Source organism: Pipistrellus kuhlii, unplaced genomic scaffold (genome assembly GCF_014108245.1).
Source record: "Pipistrellus kuhlii isolate mPipKuh1 unplaced genomic scaffold, mPipKuh1.p scaffold_m20_p_5, whole genome shotgun sequence".
In the NCBI taxonomy this organism is placed as follows: Eukaryota; Metazoa; Chordata; class Mammalia; order Chiroptera; family Vespertilionidae; genus Pipistrellus; species Pipistrellus kuhlii.
Window position 1 is genome coordinate 44,051,351 of NW_023425551.1, and position 20,217 is coordinate 44,071,567.

Sequence of the window (20,217 nt, forward strand, 5' to 3'; positions counted from 1 at the left end):
CATTTTACATCACTTTCTCCACAGCTACTGAAAGTTCCAGCCTCAGCTCGAAACATGACCTACATGACCAGCTATAAATAGTTAATAGTTCTGCTTCTTTGGAAAAGTACTATTGTGGCATTTGCTCATTTGAGCAGATAGCACAAAGACAGAAGAAAAGCCACATCGGACCCACAGCTGCGTTTTCTGACCAAAAGGAACAAGAGAGACCAAACGCAGGTGCCATCAAAGCCACTGCTTTGGTCTCGAGAGGTTGCCCTCTATCCCTGGGCAACCTCCACCTCCTGCTCCACCTCCCAGCCTCTTATACAGGTTTTCCCACTTTGAGAAACAAGATCTGTGTACTCTGCAGATGAGGTACCTTCGACCTTCCTCATTCCTCCCTCGTCTCGTCCCTAACTGCGTCTTGGATGGAAATATCCAGCTCACAATAAGAAGCTGCCTGCTCCTGGTGGGCAGGAGGGACATAATCAGAAAATTTCCCACCAGAGCATGCTATGGTCTGAACGCGCCATCTGACCAGCGCTGTGATTCTGCACCAGGAACACGAAAAGAAGTACCTCCACAAGTAGCAATCCAGAGGTCTCTGGGAAGACTAACTACACAGCTACTGAGGAACAAGACAAGCTCAGGAGCATGAAAACAAGCTTGAGAGCATCACATTAATTCCCTACCCAGGTTCAGTAATGCCGACATTCGTCTCCATTTATGAGGAATGTTTATATCCATACTGTCACTATGAAAAACAACAGTGAGTGTGGAAGGCAAAAACCCCACAATGGGCCTGAAAACATACTTTGTTTTTTTTCTGAGTATTTCCATGTCAAGAAAGTCATTCTTTTCTCTTTGGCTCAATAAGCAACCTTTTATTCAAAATTACAGACAACAGTTACTCGGTTCCTGTGTTTATAGAAATAGAACGGAGGTTTCTATGCATACATGGAATTTTGAGGAGATGAATATAATCCCACATTCCAAGGGACAAGCTGTCTGAAGGTGATTAAGTTGAAAGATGCAACACACCGAGCCAGTTCTGTGCCGGTTATCCATAGAGCAGAGCCAACCCTCAGGGCTCCGGGAGGCTGGGCTGCTGGGGTCTAACTCAGCTCAGTCACTGCGAAGCAGTGCGAAAGCTTTTAGGGTTTTTGAATGACAGAACTCAATTAAAAATGAAATACTTGCAAGAAATAGCCTTGTTTCTTTATAAAATACAGATGCATAAACTCAAATCCAGAAAGGTACTCTAGATTATCAAAATTTCAGGTAATTATTATGTGACTCCACACAACCCCTCCCCCCATTAATCTGCTTTAAAATCACAAGGGTTAACTGAAAATATAGTATTTCTATATTTTGGCTGAAAATATAGAAACTGTGATCAAATGGTTTGAATCTTTCTCAACTCTGTTCGTTATTAACAAACATTCCCAGTGCTATTATCTGACGACTCATTTTTTAAACACTGACTTTTAAAAACATTTTAAGGTTATACTGCATCTTGTGACATTATGAAAATCTTTCTCCTCAAACTCTGTTGGATAAATTTGGAATTTATGCTGGTTAGAATGTCAGCATTCTGAGAATTCTGCATTTTAGGGAGGTGTTTCCCCGTCTCCGTCACAGCTCTTACGGAAAGACACTCTTGTCTAGGCACAGCAGGTGTGTTTACATGAATGGTGACTTGATTGGAGTCCACAAGGGATTAACTTTTTTTTTTCTTGCTTTTGATTTATATTATTTTGTACATCCTGAATTTTAGGGTTTAGGCTTACACATCATTGAGCATCTGGGTGGCTCGCTTAATCTGAGCTTTTGAACTCCAGATGAACCTGGGCTGAGGTTTTAAATTTGTGATGAAACCTGAACCTAAGCAAGCTTTCCCTGGTTGCAGTTTAATTGTCCATGTCTTCATAACTAAAGGGCATAGGAAATGTGTGTGTCTGAGAACTGACTGAGAACCCGGTGGTTTTTTTTTAAAGGCAAGTCTGCTACATGCACTCTGACACTTGGGTGCAGCTACTCTGCAGCTGCTACACCAGAAATCCTCAGCGATGCTTTCTTGTGGATCCACTTCCCAGGCCCTAATTTTCCTTCTGCACCTTCGTCCTTAGTTTAGCAAGTTCCTCTTCTAAACTTTTAATATGTTCCTTCAGGGTGGCCTTGTCTTGCTGGGCTTTCTGACTGGCTTGGCTTCGTGCTTCTTCAATCTTCCTTTCATACCACTTCTCCATCTGGGTAGCAACAGCCTCAAAAAAGTACTGGGTAATCTCCAGAGCTTGGGAGGCGTCTCGGATGTGAGCGGCAGTCTGCTCGCTGCCTGTGGCTGGCGGTGGCTGCCCGCAGGTGGCGCTGGGTGCTGGCGGCTGGGCTCGGTGCCTCGTCTGCCCACTTTTCCCAGACTTCTTGGTTTGGGTGCCTCTGTGGACACAGGGCCCGGCCTGCTGGGCACACCTGGCTGCCTCTTGTAAGGGCAGCGAGGCGGTCTGGACCTTGACGCTCCTCAGCCGGGAGCCCGTGCAGTCCGAGGAGGACAGCTCCTGCTGGAGCCGGAGGGCAGCCGCGGAGCCGAGTCCCTTCTCCTTGGGCCTGACCACCCGAGGGGAACTGTCAGAAGCTGCGACTGGGCCTGCCGTCACCACTGATGGATCCACAGCTGGTTTGGGAAGGAAAGCACAAGTCAGAGCAAAGGTCACAGTCACATGGCTGTAGGTCAGCCTTGGAGAGCCCCGAGAACCCTGCAGACCACCAGCCTTCCCATCGCCAGCCAGCGAGCAGCTTCTGCTCTGCCCTTCCTGCCCCTTCGCTCCTGATCACCACCTGGCTTGTCAAGGCTGTCAGGGCTACTGTTAGCCATGCTGGTGGCATCTAAGCCAAAAATGTGCTGGCCTTCCTTTTAGCCCAGTGGTCGGCAGACCCCTTAGTCAACAGAGCCAAATATCAACAGTACGACGATTGAAATTTCTTTTGAGAGCCAAATTTTTTAAAGTTAAACGTCTTCTAACGCCACCTCTTCAAAATAGACTTGCCCAGGCCGTGGTATTTTGTGGAAGAGCCACACTCAAGGGGCCAAGGAGCCGCATGTGGCTCGCAAGCCACAGTTTGCCAACCACGGCGTTAGCCTGTCTCAACCTACTCTGGAAGGCTCTGGGCACCATTTCCTGACGGCTAAGGATGGCACAGCTCACCAAGTGTCTCAAAACATACCTGGGTATTTGCCCATGAGAATGTATATCCGTTCCCACACCTCAGCCCCAGGTACTGGACCCTTGAGCGAAGCTCCAATGAAGAAAGGCGGTCCTATCCCCCCTTCTCAGAGCTCCACGCCAAGCTCCGTCACCACCCCCCGCATGAAAAATTTGCCAAGGATTTTCGCCGTTGTCACGAGCATAAAGAAGATAAAACCACAGTCCCAGAGATGGTCTGTGGTAACAAAAGACGCTTAACATGCCAAAATCCCCCATGGAAGCCTAATTTCTAAGTCTCGGAATGTCCTCAAAGCTATCACTGCGGGTAATCACTGAAGAGGTGATTTGCTGGAAGCATCCCTTACCTAGCACCTGAGGCAGCTGCAATATAGGATGTGCACTCAATGAGGTCTCATAGAGTAGGACAAAGATATACGGCCAATCACACCGGAGAAGAGGGGAGAAGAGGTACAGGCACCGGCTGAGGAGACGGATGTCCATTCATCACCCCTCAGGACGGGGTCCCCTCTACACTGTCGGCACTGTACCTGAAGCACTTGCTATCAATGATCAAAGCAATTCTTTTATTCCTTCACTCCAGTGTGCTGGCCGCTTAGATCAGAGTGCTTCCCTCTGCACAGGACCTGCGTGTACAGCAGTGAGAACACCTGGTCCTGGCCCCTACAGTTTGCCCTGCCATCCAGTTTTCCACAGCCTATCCCAGGGACCGCCTCCGAACGCAGGAGAGAACAAGGTTTGGGGGTTCTCACCACCGCTGGGTGGAGTGGCTCTCTCCCTGCAGGAGGGTTACCTGTGGAGGACTCGCAAGTAGACGGCGTGGATTTAGCTCGGGAGGCCCTAGAATCTCCGGAAAGCTTCAATTCCAGATTCTGAATCTTCAACAGGCACCAGGTTTTTAATTCATCCACCAGGGACATCTGAAAAACACCCACAAAATAATCAGGTGAATTTAAGAGTCTCTCATGCTCTCTACAGACTGAGCTAGCCGAGCATCTAAATCAGGTGAATTTAACCCATGGTTAATGAATAAAACATCAAGAATGGACTTTTAAACTATGATAGCTGAGCATACCATCTTGACAAGCCCAAAGACTGTGGATAACTCACCCTCCCACCAGCCACACACAGCCTCTTTGCTTGCCCTCAATAGATCAGGATTCACCCAACACCCAGCTGACAGTGTCTATAATCTTCACTAAGTGCCGAAACCGGTTTGGCTCAGTGCATAGTAGGGGTGTCGAACTCAATCAGAGAAGGGGCCAAAATCTAAAATCCAGCCTAAATCGCGGGCCGAATGGTTTACTGAACAGTCATAAACTGTCATTGTGATGGAAACGCAGCGGAGTGCAGTGATGACAGCGCGGTGCGGGCCACATTGCAAGGCCTGGCAGGACGGATTTGGCCCGCGGGCCTTGTGTTTGACACATGTGGCATAGAGCGTCAGCCTGCGGACTGAAAGGTCCCGCGTTCGATTCCAGTCAAGGGCATGTATAATACCTTGGTTGCGGGCACATCCCCAGTAGGGGGTGTGCAAGAGGCAGCTGGTCGATGTTTCTCTCTCATCGATGTTTCTAACTCTCTATCTCTCTCTCTTCCTCTGTAAAAAATCAATAAAATATATATTTTTTTAAAAAAGAGGTTGAAAGACAAGTACAATATAATAAAATGTACATAAAAAAATCTTCACTAAGTGACTTAGAGCCAAACACCCAAAGCTTCCCACGTCTTCCCAGCTGAGCGGTTCTGCCTGCGTAGAAGCACGGGCTTTCACACACCAAGTGCTCATTTATTTCTGTTGTCCCACATGGACCACACACTCCCTGAGGGCGGGAACCAGATCTCGTTCACTAGAGTAACGGCCCAATGAGCACACTACACATAGACGTGGTTCAGGGTAGACATCACATTCCCCCTCAGCATGTTGTAGGAACTTTTCAGTGCCCACCGAATGCCGGCACATTCAGCAACAAACATGAACTGAACGGCAGGTCCTTCCCCATGGATATCATCGCAAAGGGATGCAAATGGCGTGCTATGTGCGGCAAACCCTGTCAGGGGACCGCAGCCTCTGAGTTTTCAACGATAGGTCTCTGTCTTTTAATTCCAGGAGAAGTGTGGCCCATCACCAGGGAAGGACTGATGGGGACTGGTTTTCACCTGGCGTTTCTCGCCCTCAAGCTTCTCCGTGTCCGAGTGCTGCTGCAGGCGGCTCAGGCACTCTGTCCTCTCGGCCGAGAGTCGCTCAACCATCAGCTTGTCCAGAACACGCATCTAGGATTCAACGGGCAAAGACTGCATGGCTGAGATTCCCTGAGGAGGGGATCTGGGGTACCAGACAGGGACCAGAGAGAAGGCAAGCAAACCTCCACCCTCATTCTATCCCATTTTCACGCAGTATTCACGGAACTCTCACTTCTCAGAATTCTAATCAGGATTCCATGTAGGCCAGTGTTTCTTTTTTCTTACTTGTTAAAGTCCCCAAGGGGTTTAAGAGACTATGAACATACGGTAATTATAAAATTTGAGCCAACAAAGACCTTGTAGGTACAAGGGAAATTTTATGATTAAAAAGAAAACTATTTCTTAAAGTATGAAGCTATTCTCCCCCTTTTGTTTTTTAAAAACATATTTTTGTTTATTTCAGAGAGGACAGGAGAGGGAGAGATAGAAACGTCAAGGATGAGAAAGAGAATCATTGATCGGCTGTCTCTTGTGTGACCCCTAATAGGAATGGAGCCCGCACACTTAACTGGAATCGAACCTGGGACCCTTCAGTCTGCAGGCTGATGCTCTATCCACCAGCGAGGGCTCTTCTCCCCCTTTTAAATGTTAGTGGCTACCTGAGAGGTAGTGAAAGCAGCTGGATGCTCATGGCATTTATCCAGCCAGTGCACAAATCCTCCTGGTGCTTCACTCAACACGGCCAAAGCGAGCGTGAGGAAGGCTGTGGAAGGGGTTCCACGGGACTGATCAGAGAAGAAATGCCTGTCACCACCTCTCAGTCACATGCCCGCTGGGTCCCCTCTTCATCTTGACACTTCCCACAGGGCCCTCAGGGCCAGAACCTTCCCAGCTTCGACAGGGTCCAAAGAAGGGGGAGCAGTGGCTGTGAGGGGGCCATCCCGCCAGGGCTCGCTGGGAGCGCCTTTCCTGGCAGCACAGACAAGTCGTCCCACCCTGGGCTCAGTTCTGCCAGACGTGGGAGGACCTTTAGTTTTGTCTGTTCAGCCCTCGTTGGTCTCTGTGAACTGTTCTCCCGCCTCACTCTCCCCCACACAGAGGCTCTGCCAAAGCGAACGTGCTGACACGCAGCTCTGTCCCCTGCACGTGGGGCTGGCCAGGCAGGGCACCTGGCGCATGCAGAGCCACATCCTTCCCCTGTGATCTGGAATCAGGACTAAGAGTCTGTGCCCCAACGGTCACCTTCCTTGAACCAAAGAGAGGTCCTCGAGACATCTCAGCATTCCCCAGCTACATTCCTCTTTGGGTCTTCACTAGCTGAAGTGGGCTTTTATCCACAAAACAGTTTTAACCAGTACATTATGGCTCCAAGAAAAGATTTCTTCAATGGGCTTTCCACTCAAGGCAAATAGCAAATAAACCTTAAAAACGTTCATCCTCTTCACTGATATGTGGAATCTAAAGGACAGAATAAGCGAACATGTGAAACTGAAAGAGGCTCATGGATATAGAGAACAGGCTGATGGCTGCCAGAGAGAAGGGGGTTGGGAGAGAGGTGAAAAGGTGAATGGATTGAGAAGTACAGATGGGAATTCACAGCAGAATAGTCACGGGGATATAAAGTACAGCCTAGGGAATACAGTCAATAGTACTGTAATAACTAGGTAGTGTGCTGGAAATACCGGGGGAACACTTTGTAAATTATATGAATTCATGCACCAGTGGGGTCCCTCAGCCTGGCTTGGGGGACCAGGCCATAACTGACTCTCTGACATCCTCTAAGGGGTCCTGGATTGTGAGAGAGTGCAGGCCAGCCCAAGGGACCCCAATGGTGCACGATCAGAGTCAGGGAGGGACCGCAGGAGGGCTCTAGGGCAGGTCCAGCCTGTCTCAATCAGTCCTGATTGGCCGGACCCAGCATCAAGCCTACCTACCAGTTGGAGTGTCTGCCCCCCGGTGGTCAGTGCACATCATAGTAACTGGTTGACTGGTCAACTGTCTACCTCCTGGTGGTCAATGCACTCATAGTGAGCGGTTGAGCAGCCTTAGCATATCATTAGCATATTATACTTCGATTGCTTGAATGGCTGACTGGCCGACTGGACACTTAGCATATTAGGCTTTTATTATATAGGACTAGAGGCCCAGTGCATGAAATTTGTGCATGGAGGGTCCCTCATCCCAGCCTGCACCCTCTCCAATCCAGGACCCCTGTGGGATGGGGCCAGTCAGACATCCCTCTCACAATCCGGGACCACTGGCTCCTAACCACTTGCCTGCCTCCCAGCTTAATTGCTGCCTAACTGCTCCCTTGCCAACCTGATGGCCCCTAACTGCCCTCCCCTGATGGCCTGATGGCCCTAAACTCCCCTCTCCTGCTGGCCTCATGGCCCCAAACTTCCCTCCCCTGCCAGCCTGATGGCCCCCAACTGCCCTCCTCTGCTGGCCTCCTGGCCCCTAACTGCCCTCCCCTGCTGTCCTGATTGCCTCTGCCTCTGCCTCTGCTCCCACCATGACTTTTTCCAGAAGGAAGTTGTGTGGTAGGAAGATGTACGGTCCCCCGGTCTAATTATCATATTACCCTTTTATTAGTATAGACATTATATAGGACTAGAGGCCTGGTGCACAAAATTCATGCATGGGGCAGGGGGTGGGTGTCCCTCAGCCCTGCCTGCACCCTCTCGCAATCTGGGAGCTCTCAGGGGTTGTTCAACCAGCAGTCAGACATCCCTCTTGCAACCCAGGACTGCTGGCTCCTAACCACTTGCCTGCCTGCCTGCCTGATCGCCCCTAACCACACTGCCTCGGCTTAGTCTGGAATGACATCCGGAATGACAGCCTTAGTCTGGCTGGCTGTCCTGTCTAATTAGCATATTATGCTTCTATTATTATAGATTGGCCTGGACTCTTTAAAAGTTAGTATTACGGGGGGGGGGGGGGGGGGGAGGAAGGGGGGGAGATGGACCTGAAAGAATCAGGAACTGTTCTACAGTAAAAGAGACCCCCAGAGATAACACAAATGCACAAAAGATTCACTGGATCCTGGGCTGGTATTTAAGATAAAAACCACTGTGCTGTATACCTGAAACAAATACAAGGTCATATGGAACGTAAACTGTAATTGAAAAATAAAAATTTAAAAACAAATCAGCTATAAAAAAAAATAAAAAAATATTTTGGGAGACTTGAGAAAATCTGAACTGGATATTATGCAATTTTTACTCATTTTCTCAGATGTGATGATGGTGTTGTGTTATGAAAGTGAAAGTACTCATTCTTAGTCAAAGCACTTGAAAATAGTTAGAGGTGAGGTGGCAGGATAGTCTGCAAATAAATCTGTCAGTTCAGCCAGAGGAAGGTGTATGAGTGTGGCAACACGACACTGAGTCTATGGGGGGACACAAGATCACATACTATTATCTCAACTTCTATGTTTGAACATTTTCAAAATAAAAACTTGGGGAAAGGAAAAGCTAGAGACATGATAACTTTGTATGTAATGGGAAAGAGGTGTGGAGCACACAGACATATAAAAAGACTGGAAGAAAATAAACCCGAATATTAACAGTGCTTACTCATCACTATTAATAGGGCTGATAGGCAACTCACTTTCATAATTTAAAAAATGCTCTGTAATAGGTATATATTACTTTCATAAGCAGAAGCATGAACATGTTCTTTAAAGATGTAAATAAACAGGCTTCAGCAAAATCACACGGGCAGGCCCCTTCCTGCCAGCCCACCCCCGTGCTGAGGGCAGTCTGCGAACAGGAGGGCGTGCCCAGGTGTCTCCCAGCACGTTTCCACCAGAAACCCGTGCCCCAGGAGGCCGGGCGCTCGCTCACCTGGTGCTGCGTCTTGCTCTCCATGTGCCCCAACTTCGTGTTCATCTTGTCCTGGACCGACCCCAGCTCCGCTCGGATCTCCTCCACCGTGGCCTCCAGCTGGTTCTCCAGCTTGTTGATCAGGGGTTCACATCGACAGCCATTGATGGGTGCCTAAGACGGACACAGAAAAGGGATCGCTCCTACTCGTTTGGATCCTTCAAAAACTGAAGCTTTGAATGCCCACCACATGCCAGCCAGCAGGGCGGGGGTGCTGAGATGAAGACCCAGGAAGAATCAGGGCGGGAAACAGAGTCCCAGGCTGCTTTTATCCACTCTGGGCCTCGGAATTACTAAGCACCTCAGGGCCATGCAGAAAAATCCGTAACCACCGCTTGCCTGGGCCTATGCAACAGGAGGGTCTCTCCCTGTCTAGGTGGGTCACCTGCCGCCTCCTCCTCCTCCTTCTTCTTTTCTAAAATATATTTTATTGATTTTTTTTTTTTATAGAGAGGAAGGGAGAGGGATAGAGAGTTAGAAACATCAATGAAAGAGAAACATCGATCAGCTGCCTCCTGCACACCTCTTACTGGGGATGCGCCCGCAACTAAGGTGCGTGCCCTTGACCGGAATTGAACCTGGGACCCTTCAGTCTGCAGACCGACGCTCTATCCACCGAGCCAAACCGGTTTCAGCACCTGCCTTCTTCTTAAAGCTCATGCCCACTTTAGCCAATGCCTCAAGCGGATATCAGCCCAGACAGTCCTGCCGCAGGCCAGTGGTCCCACATCTGGCGGGCTCGGCTGGTACCTGCATCACTTTCCCATCCTTGCCCCGGTACAGCGTGTAGAGCTGGTACGCTCTGAACTCGTGGGGAGGCGGTGGGGGTGAGCATCGATGCCTGGGCCTCTTTTTCGGGTGATTATGAGCATGTGAATTCTTCTGGTGTCCGGGCTGTTGGTCTGCCGGTGGGGTGGGGTCGGAAAACGCTGAGACCTGTGGGAGGGGGAGAGGAGATGGCACCTTCAACATCGTAACAACCGCAAGACAGACCCCCGGCCCGCGGCTCCCGTCTCACCAGCTCTGGGCAGAGAACCCCGCCCGCCCGCCTCACCTCGTGGAGTTCTACGCCAAGCACCACCTTCCAAAGAAACGCATCAGCAAGCTAACCTCGTGACTTCACTTCTGTGCTCTGGCTCCACACCAGCCCGCCCAGGGAAGGCGTCTTTGGGCCACTGGGCAGGCGGCTGTCCCAGGGCCCTCGGCCAACCGGCTCCCAGCCCTCTCTGGGCGGCTTTCACGTGCCTCCTGACCTTGGGCCTTGACTTCCTCCTCCTGTCGTCCTTGGCTCGGGGCTCTGGGGAGGCCGACAGGAAATCTTCTCTGGCCTCTTCTTTCCTGGGTGCGGCCTGGTCACTGCTAGGGGTGTCTCCTGCCGAGACACTTCCCTGCAGAGAAAAAGAGCCCAGAAATCGGTTCTCCTTGCCCCCCAGGCCTTTTTCAATAATGTTGTAAAATTCTGTTTGCAAGACTCCCTCCAGCACAGGACCCGTGGGATCCTTGCCGATGACCAGTTTCAGACACGGGGCACTGCTTGGAGGTCTTAACCGACCGTGAGCTTTTCCCAGGCCGTTGAACGTTTGGCTTTTACTTTATTTATCAGGTGTCAAACGAAACACTGTCGGATCTAATTCAATGGGAACTTCAGGAACCTCAGCATTGGAGATTTCCGTGTGTGTGTGTGTGTGTGTGTGTGTGTGTGTGTGTGTGTGTGTGTTTTCATATCTCAACAAAACACCCCCCTCCCCTCATTCTTTGCCCGTGGATCCTCAAATCATAGCAGAGAGAACCCCCTGAAATGGAGAGGGGGGAAAAAGTGTTTCTGGTCCTCGTGAGAACTTTTATAAATGAATATTTACAGCTGAAATAGAAGAAGAATGAGTACTTGGTATAAAACGTTATGTGCCCCAAGCTCGCTTGCGCGCCCTCTTCCCCTCTCCACCCCCCCCCCTCCTTGTCTTCCTCCTGGGAGTGGTTCCGTCCAGTCCAGGCTGCCGTGTGTAGCAGTGCGAGCTGTTCGCTGCACACGGGCACCTGGCACGGGGGTAAGTGGGCACAGGGAGCTGAAACCCAACTCAGACCCTAGTCACCACGTGTGTCCCTGCTGCCCAGAGAGCATCTGTTTCTGATCTGCACAGCCTCAGCCCACTCCCTACGCGGACAGAGAGGAAGCAACCTTCGCCGGTGGTTCTCAGAATGTGACCACATCAGAGCCCCCGGGAGGACTGTTCAGACAGATTGCTGGGCCCCAGCCCGTTTCTGACCTCATGAGGCCCCACACCCCGAAAAGCACTGCTCTCCATGACCATGGGCACACTGACTGAGAGGCAGTGCCAGCCACAGGGCACACAGGGCCACAGGCACATGGGCTGGTGACCAGCCTATGACGGGGCTGGGAAACACGGCAGCACACAGGCAGGCACACAGCGGGAAACACGGCAGCACACAGGCAGGCACACTGTGGGAAACATGGCAGCACACAGGCAGGCACACTGCGGGAAACACGGCAGCACACAGGCAGGCACACTGCGGGAAACATGGCAGCACACAGGCAGGCACACAGTGGGAAACACGGCAGCACACAGGCAGGCACACAGTGGGAAACACGGCAGCACACAGGCAGGCACACTGCGAGAAACACGGCAGCACACAGGCAGGCACACTGCGGGAAACACGGCAGCACACAGGCAGGCACACAGTGGGAAATCCGGGGAGAGAGGAGGGCATGTCGCCAAGGGAACAGACTGGCACTGGTCTGAGGGACCCCAGCGAAAGGAAGAGACCACAGGGCATGGCAGCCGCCAGATGAACCTGAGGAGGCAGTTCCCACCCCCGAGAGCGGGCGGAGCTGGGGAGGGGTGGGAGGGCTGCCCCCACCTTGCTTTGTGCCACCTCATCTCTTGGCACAGACTGAGCTCTCCTCTCTTCCTTGAGCCTCTCTCTCTTTTTCCTCAGACTCCGCCCACGACTGAAGCGCAACACCTGAAGGAGGCAAGAGGCATCGTTACAACCGGTGCAGCACAGGGGAGAGAGGATTCTCCTCGGACCCGGTGCTCGGACCTGAAGGAACTTCCAGCCCAACAGGGAGACCCAGCGTGGGCATCGACCACCTTAGACCTCCTGCAGTGCCTCCTGCTGGCACTTCACAGACCCAGAGATGGACACCGTCCCTGACCTCAAGCAGCTTGCAGTCTGTGACAATAGCTGGCATTTGTGTGCCAGGCCAGGGCCACCACGTCGGTGTGCAGGCTGTGCCCGGCCAACCTCCAGAGAGCAGATGAAAGACTGGGACACGCATGGCGTCCCTGGAGCTGTCCGTGAGGCAGTCCCAGGCCGGCACAGCCTCACTCACTAGCTTGGTGCACTGGACCCAAACTACCCATCAGAGTGTCTCCTGGTCAAACCATATCCAATTCACGTACAATTTGGTGAAATAATATTGAGATGCATCTATGACCCATGGTAGCCAGCATGGGGAGGAAACTCTTCCCCAAAAGGAAGCACTGGGTCGGCCCCTTGGAGAGCTGGAATGGGCACAGGAAGGTACATGGGGTCCGACAGGGATGGTACCCAGCAGCTGTAGGGTCCCTGGGCAAGTTATCTGACACCCCTGTGCTCTGTCTTCTCACACGTGAACACAGAAGAGTTGCTGGGATTAATCAAGGAGGTGGGTGGCGCACCTTGGACCCTCAGTCACTGCCGGCTGCCTCCACGCCCAGAGGATGCGTAACCAGAGAACAGGTGTTTGAGCTGGTGGAGACGGGCACTGGCCCAGCTCCACGCCTTTCCCCCAGCCCCTATTCCCACTTCCAGGGTTCATCTCCTTTCCCCAAGGAGATCCAGGAAGTGGAAACACTTTCCAAGGTCACACTGTCTTTCTGAATGTTATTGTTGTCTTATATAAGCAGACAAGAGCTCTCTGACGTTCCCCAAAGTATTTTTCATCTGTTTTAGACTTTCTTCTCCTGTTCATCATGTCCAAGTGACACCCTTACAACAAAAAGAACCTTTATGGGCAGTGGGTATCACATAAAGGGAGAACCCCTGACAATATCTGCCTGCAGATAAATCTGATTTTTAAACCCTCTTCTCACCGCCGGAGCCAGCCGTTCTGAAAGCTTAGTGTCCCTGAGATGAAGACTCTAATATGAAGATGATGTGGGCCCTTTTCATTCTCACTCTCTCCCGAGTGCACGGGAGCACTCACCAGAAGCTGCATACGTGGGAATGCGACAGACAGCGGGCAGAAATCAGTGAACCCTGCTACCTCTACTAGTAAGATGGACAGTAGGAGATCTGCACAAATGTAAGACAAGGCTTCTCTTCTCAATTTTTGTTCTGAAAGATTTTTTTTTTTTTCACAAGATAATGCTATTTCTATGGACACAAAATGGATTTCTAATTTGTAAATATAAACATCTTTACTCTTTCTCAAGTTTAATTTGAATTATGGTATCTACTGATGAATAAAATTCTCATAAACAAAGCTCCTTGTCACCTCCAAAATATTTTAAAAGGGTCCTTAAACCAAAAGTCAAAGAACCACTGTCCTGAGCCTTTTCCAAAGCTAAGTTTAGATTTATTAAAAGTCGAGTCTGATAAAAGGAAGTGACTCATTTATGAACATTTACAACAGGATACAGTACCAGGTTCTGCCTGAAGTTCACTCTCAGAAGCACCATTGAATCATGTCAATCAAAAATGAGAAGTGACACTCAGAGGTCACCCAAACTAAAAATAATCCTCAGAAAATTTCCTTCCATAGACCATGTTACCAGCCAGTGAACAATCATATAACCACCAAATGAAACATCATCGATCTTTCCCAATTCACAGAAATCAGCGAATATTGCTCTAAAGCCTTGGAAAGAAATATCTTTGATTCTGCTGTGAACCATCAAAATCCATGGCCGACTAAGGCACCAAGGCAAAGGGATTTCTTATTTCAGACAAAACAAACAGTGAGGCTATTTCTGTAGCAAAAGAACAGCAGGCATATAATTTTATGCATATTCCGAAGTTCCTTCTTTGTGTTGAGAATAGGGTTTAGCATGTACAATTATATAAAATAAACTTTCATAAAATGTCATCCTATTTGCTATTCAATGTGGGCGTGGAAAAACTTGCTTAAGTCATTTTTTTTCTTTGGTTTGTTTTTAAAAAATATATTTTTATTGATTTCAGAGAGGAAAGGATAGAGAGAGGGAGAGGGAGAAACATCAACGATGAGAGAGAAACATTGATTGGCTGCCTCCTGCACGCCTCACAGTGGGGATCGAGCCCACAACCCAGGCATGTGCCCTGACCGGGAATCAAACCGTGACCCCCTGGTTCACAGGACAACACTCAACCACTGAGCCACGCCGGCTGGGCCTGTGAGTTGTTTTTAAATGGAAACACTAAAGGAGAACTGCACAGGAAAACTGTCTGTGCTAACTCTTCCTGTGGATGAAGACCCTTGGGCTCTGGAAGAGCAGGTGGGTCGTAGGCCCACCAGTCTCTCTGTGCCTGGGATCATCCACCCACAGTACGTGATGAGCTTCAGGTGACTGAGCACTCGCTGGCTGCCCACCAAACTGCCAAACACGGAAACGCAGATGAATTCCGATACTTAAGGTAGCACCTCATGCTTCTTAGTCAGTGGAATCAATCCAGGGTTCATGAACTGATTCCACTGACAAGTTCTTTGTAAATAACTAGAGAGAAGTGGAGCCTTTCCCCAGGGAGCACGGACTTGCACCTGCCAGGGGCTCCGTGCACTTCCAGGGACCACTGAGAAGGACCAGCTCCACGCACAAGAGGGTGATCAACGTTGCGAAAGACAAAAATATTATCCACGTCCAGAAACGGCTTCTAATGTTTTTAAATGCAACAAAGGCCGTGCAGAACCCTGGGCTGGCTGGGGTTGAGCCACGATGCAGCAGGCTGGAGTCCAGGTCCTCCTCGGCTCCCAGGCACTTATGTTCTTGCCACAGTAGTCAGAATGAGGCGGAAAGCAAACCAGTGTTTACGATAACACAGAATAGCTCCAGTTGGGAAATAACCTAAGTTAAGGAAATGGTTTAACAAGATATAGACCGCAATAAAAAACAATACTGGGCCTCCATTAAGATGAGTAAGTGTGGTGACTGCAGAGCATTTTCCCATTACAGTTAGAATAAAGGGCACACTAGAAAAAGTGCATACATTTAGGCACAATTATGTAAAAATTACGTGTCCGTGCAAGGTGATAGGAAGAAACAAACGTTATTTCGGGGTGCTGAAATTATGACTAGCTTATAAATTATCACTATAAGTTGTCTTTATCACTTAGATCATTTCAACCTCAACTCAAATGATATGTCATCTTTTTTTTTTTTTTAATTGACTGGTTACCAAAATACCACTCTTCAATAAAAGGGAAAGAAAATGATTCCGTACTTAACTGCCTCCATTTACCGCTTTGTCTGCTCAGAATGGGCCCCTCCTCCCACGTCTCTGTAGAAACAGCCCCGGACCACATGGTCCAATGGAAGTGGCCATCTTCTTACTACCCTATTTCCCTGAAAATAAGACACTGTCTTATATTAACTTTTTCTCCCAAAGTTGCGCTAGGTCTTATTTTCGGGGGATATCTTGTCTTTCCATGCGCTAGGTCTTATTTTCGGGGAAACACGGTAGAAAAGCCCCTGCCATACTTGCTGGGGGCACTTGCCCCAAGCTCTTGGCGATGTTTTAAACTGGAGCTTTTTCCTGGCCGAGTCCCCGGGGAGTTATAATCCAGGAAGCTGGTGGTGACAAAACCATGCCCATCCACGAAGAACAGCCTGCTGGGCCGAAGTCCTGGTGCTGGTCCTCCTGGAGGCCCACTGGGGTCCCCGAGCTGCCCACTGCCTGGTGAGTAAGCCCACGGGCTCCCTGTGTAAGCCAGTTTGAACTGGCTTCAGTACATTGCAACCAGAGGCCCCCAGTAACTCTGTAGCCCCACATAATCCATAAGCAGAAAATGCAGCCAGTCCTACCTGAGGAGCTTTAGTGAGGAGAAGAGCAACTTCCCGGTTATTGTGGTCGCGGGCAGCCTCCAGCGGGGTCTGGCCTGCCTGAGGAAGGGCACAGGGAGGACAAGTGAGCACTGGCCACCAACCCAGCACACACAGAGCCCATTTGGGACAGTCACACCAGCACCCGAAACACACATAGACGTGGCCCTGTTCCTGAGCCTCCTCCCAACAAGGGAACCGAGTTCCACCTGCAGCCACAGCAGGAGAGGGTCAGCGCTGACCGAATGGACAGTAACTGCTCCAGGAGGCAAAGGTCAGGGCCCTGCCCGCCTCGGAATGCTTTCTGGAAGGCGAAAAGCAGTCAGGGCCCAGGTGGAAGATTTCAGTTGAGGAAACGCCAAGGGTCACAAAATCCAGCCAAGCAATGACATTTCCCTGGAGAACAGGAAAGAAGACACCTGGGCGGGCAGGTGAGGGTCCAGCCAGAGTCTCAGGAACTGGATTGTGAAAACGAATGAGGAAGCTCTGGCCATAAAGGAGGCTCGGGGAGGGAAGTGGGGTGCGGGGGGGGGGAAGTGGGGTGGGGGGGATGGTGGTAAGCCAAACACCAAGAGTTGAAAACAGTGGGATTCCAAGCATGGGGAAGGTGTTCTAGGCATCATGGGAGAGGTGCCATAAGGTACCACCCACAGGTATGAGAACCGTGAGGAGGAAGGAGAAACTACTCACAGGAGCCTTCACCGGCTTCCCTCCCACACACACACACACTTGACTGCCAGACACTCACACAACTGCTCTGGCCCCTCGAGTCTGACTCAAGAGGGCACAGACCACAGAGCAGCCTGGAAAAACAGACACCTGAGCTGGAGAGAGGGAGAAGAGGGTGGCAGAGGAAGAGCGGAGGGAGAGAGATACTGAGAGAGAAAGGAGCGAGATAAGGCAATCTGGAGAAAAAGGAGTTAGAAGTTGTAAGGATGGTTAATCTGATGACCATAGGGCCATGTTCTTGAGGACCACGCCTGGAAACAGTTAGCATCTCTTCCCTTAGACATCCCTGGCCTCTTCACACCAGGGTGTGCACACGTCAGCCAGGAGTCTAAAGATGAGTCCCCAGGGCTCGTCAGCTGGTGGGGCAGCTAAGCTCCAGCGTCTCCCAAGTCCACCCAAGGGCCCCAGCGGTTACGGCCTTTAGAACCCTACATCCTTCCAGAGCGAAGCCGGCGAGGCGCCCTCAGAGCCTGTAGAAGGTGAGGGAGCACCAACATGCCCACCCTGCAGAGGGGCGGGAAGAGCTTTAAAAACCACTGCGGCAACTCGACTTACGTTATTAACAACGGTCACGTCTGCTCCAGCTTCCAGTAAGATCTTAACCACCTTCTTGTGATTCAGGGAAGCAGCAACGTGAAGGGCTGTGTCTCCGGCCTGCAACCAATCAGAAGAAAGTCTGCTGAGCCCCATCTGGTCACGGCCCACCGCCCTCCAGCTCTTCCTCCCATGACCTGCGGGTGGCTTTTCAAAGTCAACCTAAGATTTGCCTGAGAAGGGGGGGCCCTGTGCTCAAGTGTTAATGTGGTTCTCTCTAAAGTTGGTGGAACTAAATGAGCTTGGCACAGTTATCACATTCCTTTTTGACTGGAGGTGCCAGAAATCGCAGGTAAAAGTAATGCTGGGCTGGGCTGGGCTGTTGAGAATGGTCAGACCTGGGTCCTCCACAGAGGCAGATGGCAGGCAGCTGGGGGCTGGTGGGCAGCCACCCCGGAGCTCTGGGCCATGCCCCACTGCCCCGCAGGGAGAGCACAGAGACCCCTTGGTTTCTGAGTGCTAGAGTGAGGACGTGTGGGGCTGCTGGGAATCACTTGCAGGCTCACAGTGTCCTCTGCCGAGAACCCATGTTCACGGAACACCAGCTGTTTCCAACTTCTCACCACATAGCCGGTAGGCTCATATTTTCTTTACAAAAGAAAAAAATGTTTTTAGACAATCAACTATGAAAGGAGGATTTGGACAAATGCAGCGTGGTGAGTCATTTCCAAATGCAGATGCTGGTTTTTTGTTTTGTTTTGTTTTAACTCCAGACAGAATAATATAAATAAGCCAGTTAAATGTGGGAGAAGTAGAATACTTCATTCTCCACCATCAGGTGGTCAGGGAAAGCACTCTAATACTTGTCTCCTGACAGCATGAAGATCCAGTCAAACCTGTGGACTTCCTCCCCGTGTGTGCCGGGGGACTGTCTCACTGCTGAGTCACTGGGCTGTGTGCTGGGGGTGGGAGGTGTGTGCTGGGGGTGGGAGGTGTGTGCTGGGGGTGGGAGGTGTGTGCTGGGGGCGGGGAGGTGTGTGCTGGGGGCGGGGAGCTGTGTGCTGGGGGCGGGGAGCTGTGTGCTGGGGGCGGGGAGGTGTGTGCTGGGGGTGGGGAGGTATGTGCTGGGAAGGGGGGGGAGGAGGGGGGGAGCTGTGTGGCAGAGGTTTCCAATCTTGGCTGCACACTGGAATCAGGTGGGGAGCTTTAGAAACTACTGATGCCTGGTCCCACCCCAGACATCCTGGGAAAGGTCTGGAGGGGGTGGAGAGGTGGGCATGGTGATTGTTAAAGCTCCCAGGTGACGGAAACATGCACCACGCTGAAGAAGCTCTGGTTAGTGGGGGCTGGGTGGGGTAATCTGATGAGCCAGAATCCCCTGGGAGGCTGTAGAATGACGATGTGGCTACTGAGCTAGGTCAGTGGTCTCAATCCTATCTGCACGCTCAGGCCAGGAGCTCTTTAAAAATCTCATTACCCGGCCGAAACTGATTTGGCTCAGTGGTAGAGCGTCGGTCTGCGGACTGAAAGGTCCCGGGTTCGATTCCAGTCAAGGGCATGTACGTTGGCTGCGGGCACATCCCCAGTAGGGGATGTGCAGGAGGCGACTGGTCGATGTTTCTCTCTCATCGACATTTCTGGCTCTCTGTCCCTCTCCCTTCCTCTCTGTAAAAAATCAATAAAATATATATTTTTTTAAAAATCTCATTACCCGGATATTCTGGATGTTTAAGCTGGGGTGGAATTCAGCATTGGTATTTTTAATTCCTGTTGATTCTTATGTGCAGCCAGGGTTAGAAACCACCAAAACTGGGTGTATTTAATCTGAATAGCCATCTGTGTTTTACATTTCAGATATATGTACCCAAACTCAGAAAAGCCAAACAATGCATCGCTCAGGTATCAATAAATATCAGGACAACGTTTTTAAAAAAAAAATCTAAAGAACTACTGAAAGTCAAGCACATTTCTGCGCACACTGCAATAATCACAGCTTTATTTCAAAACCCCCCTTGTATGGCACAGAGATAGGTCATGTGCCCAATTTCACAGGAAACAGCAACTCCATCCGCTCAATCAAGTGGCAGAGCAAGGCACAGCTGCCTTTCCCTTGCTTGTTGACTAAGCCACATTCTTGCCAGTTTCCTTTGTAAAATCACATTAAAAACAGAACCCTCCCCACCCCCACCAGGATCTCCAGGAGATGTTCATATGCAAATGTGGTGGTGTGCACTGGGATGGTAAGGAGGCAGATACACCAGGGCCACCAGCACCTGCCGAGTCCCAGGCGGGGAGAGGCTCCCAGCAGCCTCTGCGCCCATACACCCGCCCGTTAGCCTTGTGGGAAGGGGGCGGGCAGCCATGGGGCAGGTACATGCACTGACCTGGTTCTGTTCATGGACAGAACAGAAAGCACTGAGGAGGAGCTTAATGATGGACAAGTGATTATAGCGCGCGGCAACGTGCAAACAGGTGTCGCCTGCCTGCGGACAGAAATCACACTCTGAGCACAGTCTGAGCGGTTACAAAACAAGACAAAGTAAAAAGGGCAGAGCATCCAAAAGCTGGCAGACTAGCATATGTTCTGTAGAGAGCGTTGGCCTGCGTGATGAGCGTCTCTTTCGCCCACGGATGCTCCCCTCGGGGGCTCCCAGCCCTTCGCTG

At 50.6% G+C, this 20,217-nt stretch overlaps 1 protein-coding gene across 9 annotated transcripts in view; it reads right to left on the minus strand.

The window, feature by feature from the left end:
• Window positions 1-845: 845 nt before the first annotated feature.
• The window catches only part of ANKRD6 (ankyrin repeat domain 6), a 129,737-nt gene continuing 110,365 nt past the window's right edge, over window positions 846-20,217 (minus strand). For 3 of the 9 annotated variants that reach the window (XM_045572953.1, XM_036414127.2, XM_036414126.2), the window contains 10 exons: window positions 19,938-20,036; window positions 17,575-17,673; window positions 16,273-16,350; window positions 12,149-12,253; window positions 10,525-10,659; window positions 10,022-10,207; window positions 9,233-9,385; window positions 5,364-5,477; window positions 3,997-4,123; window positions 846-2,653 (listed from right to left, as the gene is read on the minus strand). In XM_045572953.1, the coding sequence (XP_045428909.1) occupies window positions 2,082-2,653; window positions 3,997-4,123; window positions 5,364-5,477; window positions 9,233-9,385; window positions 10,022-10,207; window positions 10,525-10,659; window positions 12,149-12,253; window positions 16,273-16,350; window positions 17,575-17,673; window positions 19,938-20,036 (1,668 nt within the window). In that variant the 3' untranslated portion in view covers window positions 846-2,081. The remainder of the gene's footprint in view (window positions 2,654-3,996; window positions 4,124-5,363; window positions 5,478-9,232; window positions 9,386-10,021; window positions 10,208-10,524; window positions 10,660-12,148; window positions 12,254-16,272; window positions 16,351-17,574; window positions 17,674-19,937; window positions 20,037-20,217) is intronic. The other 6 variants (XM_045572955.1, XM_036414130.2, XM_036414132.2 and 3 more) reach the window with 4 other exon arrangements.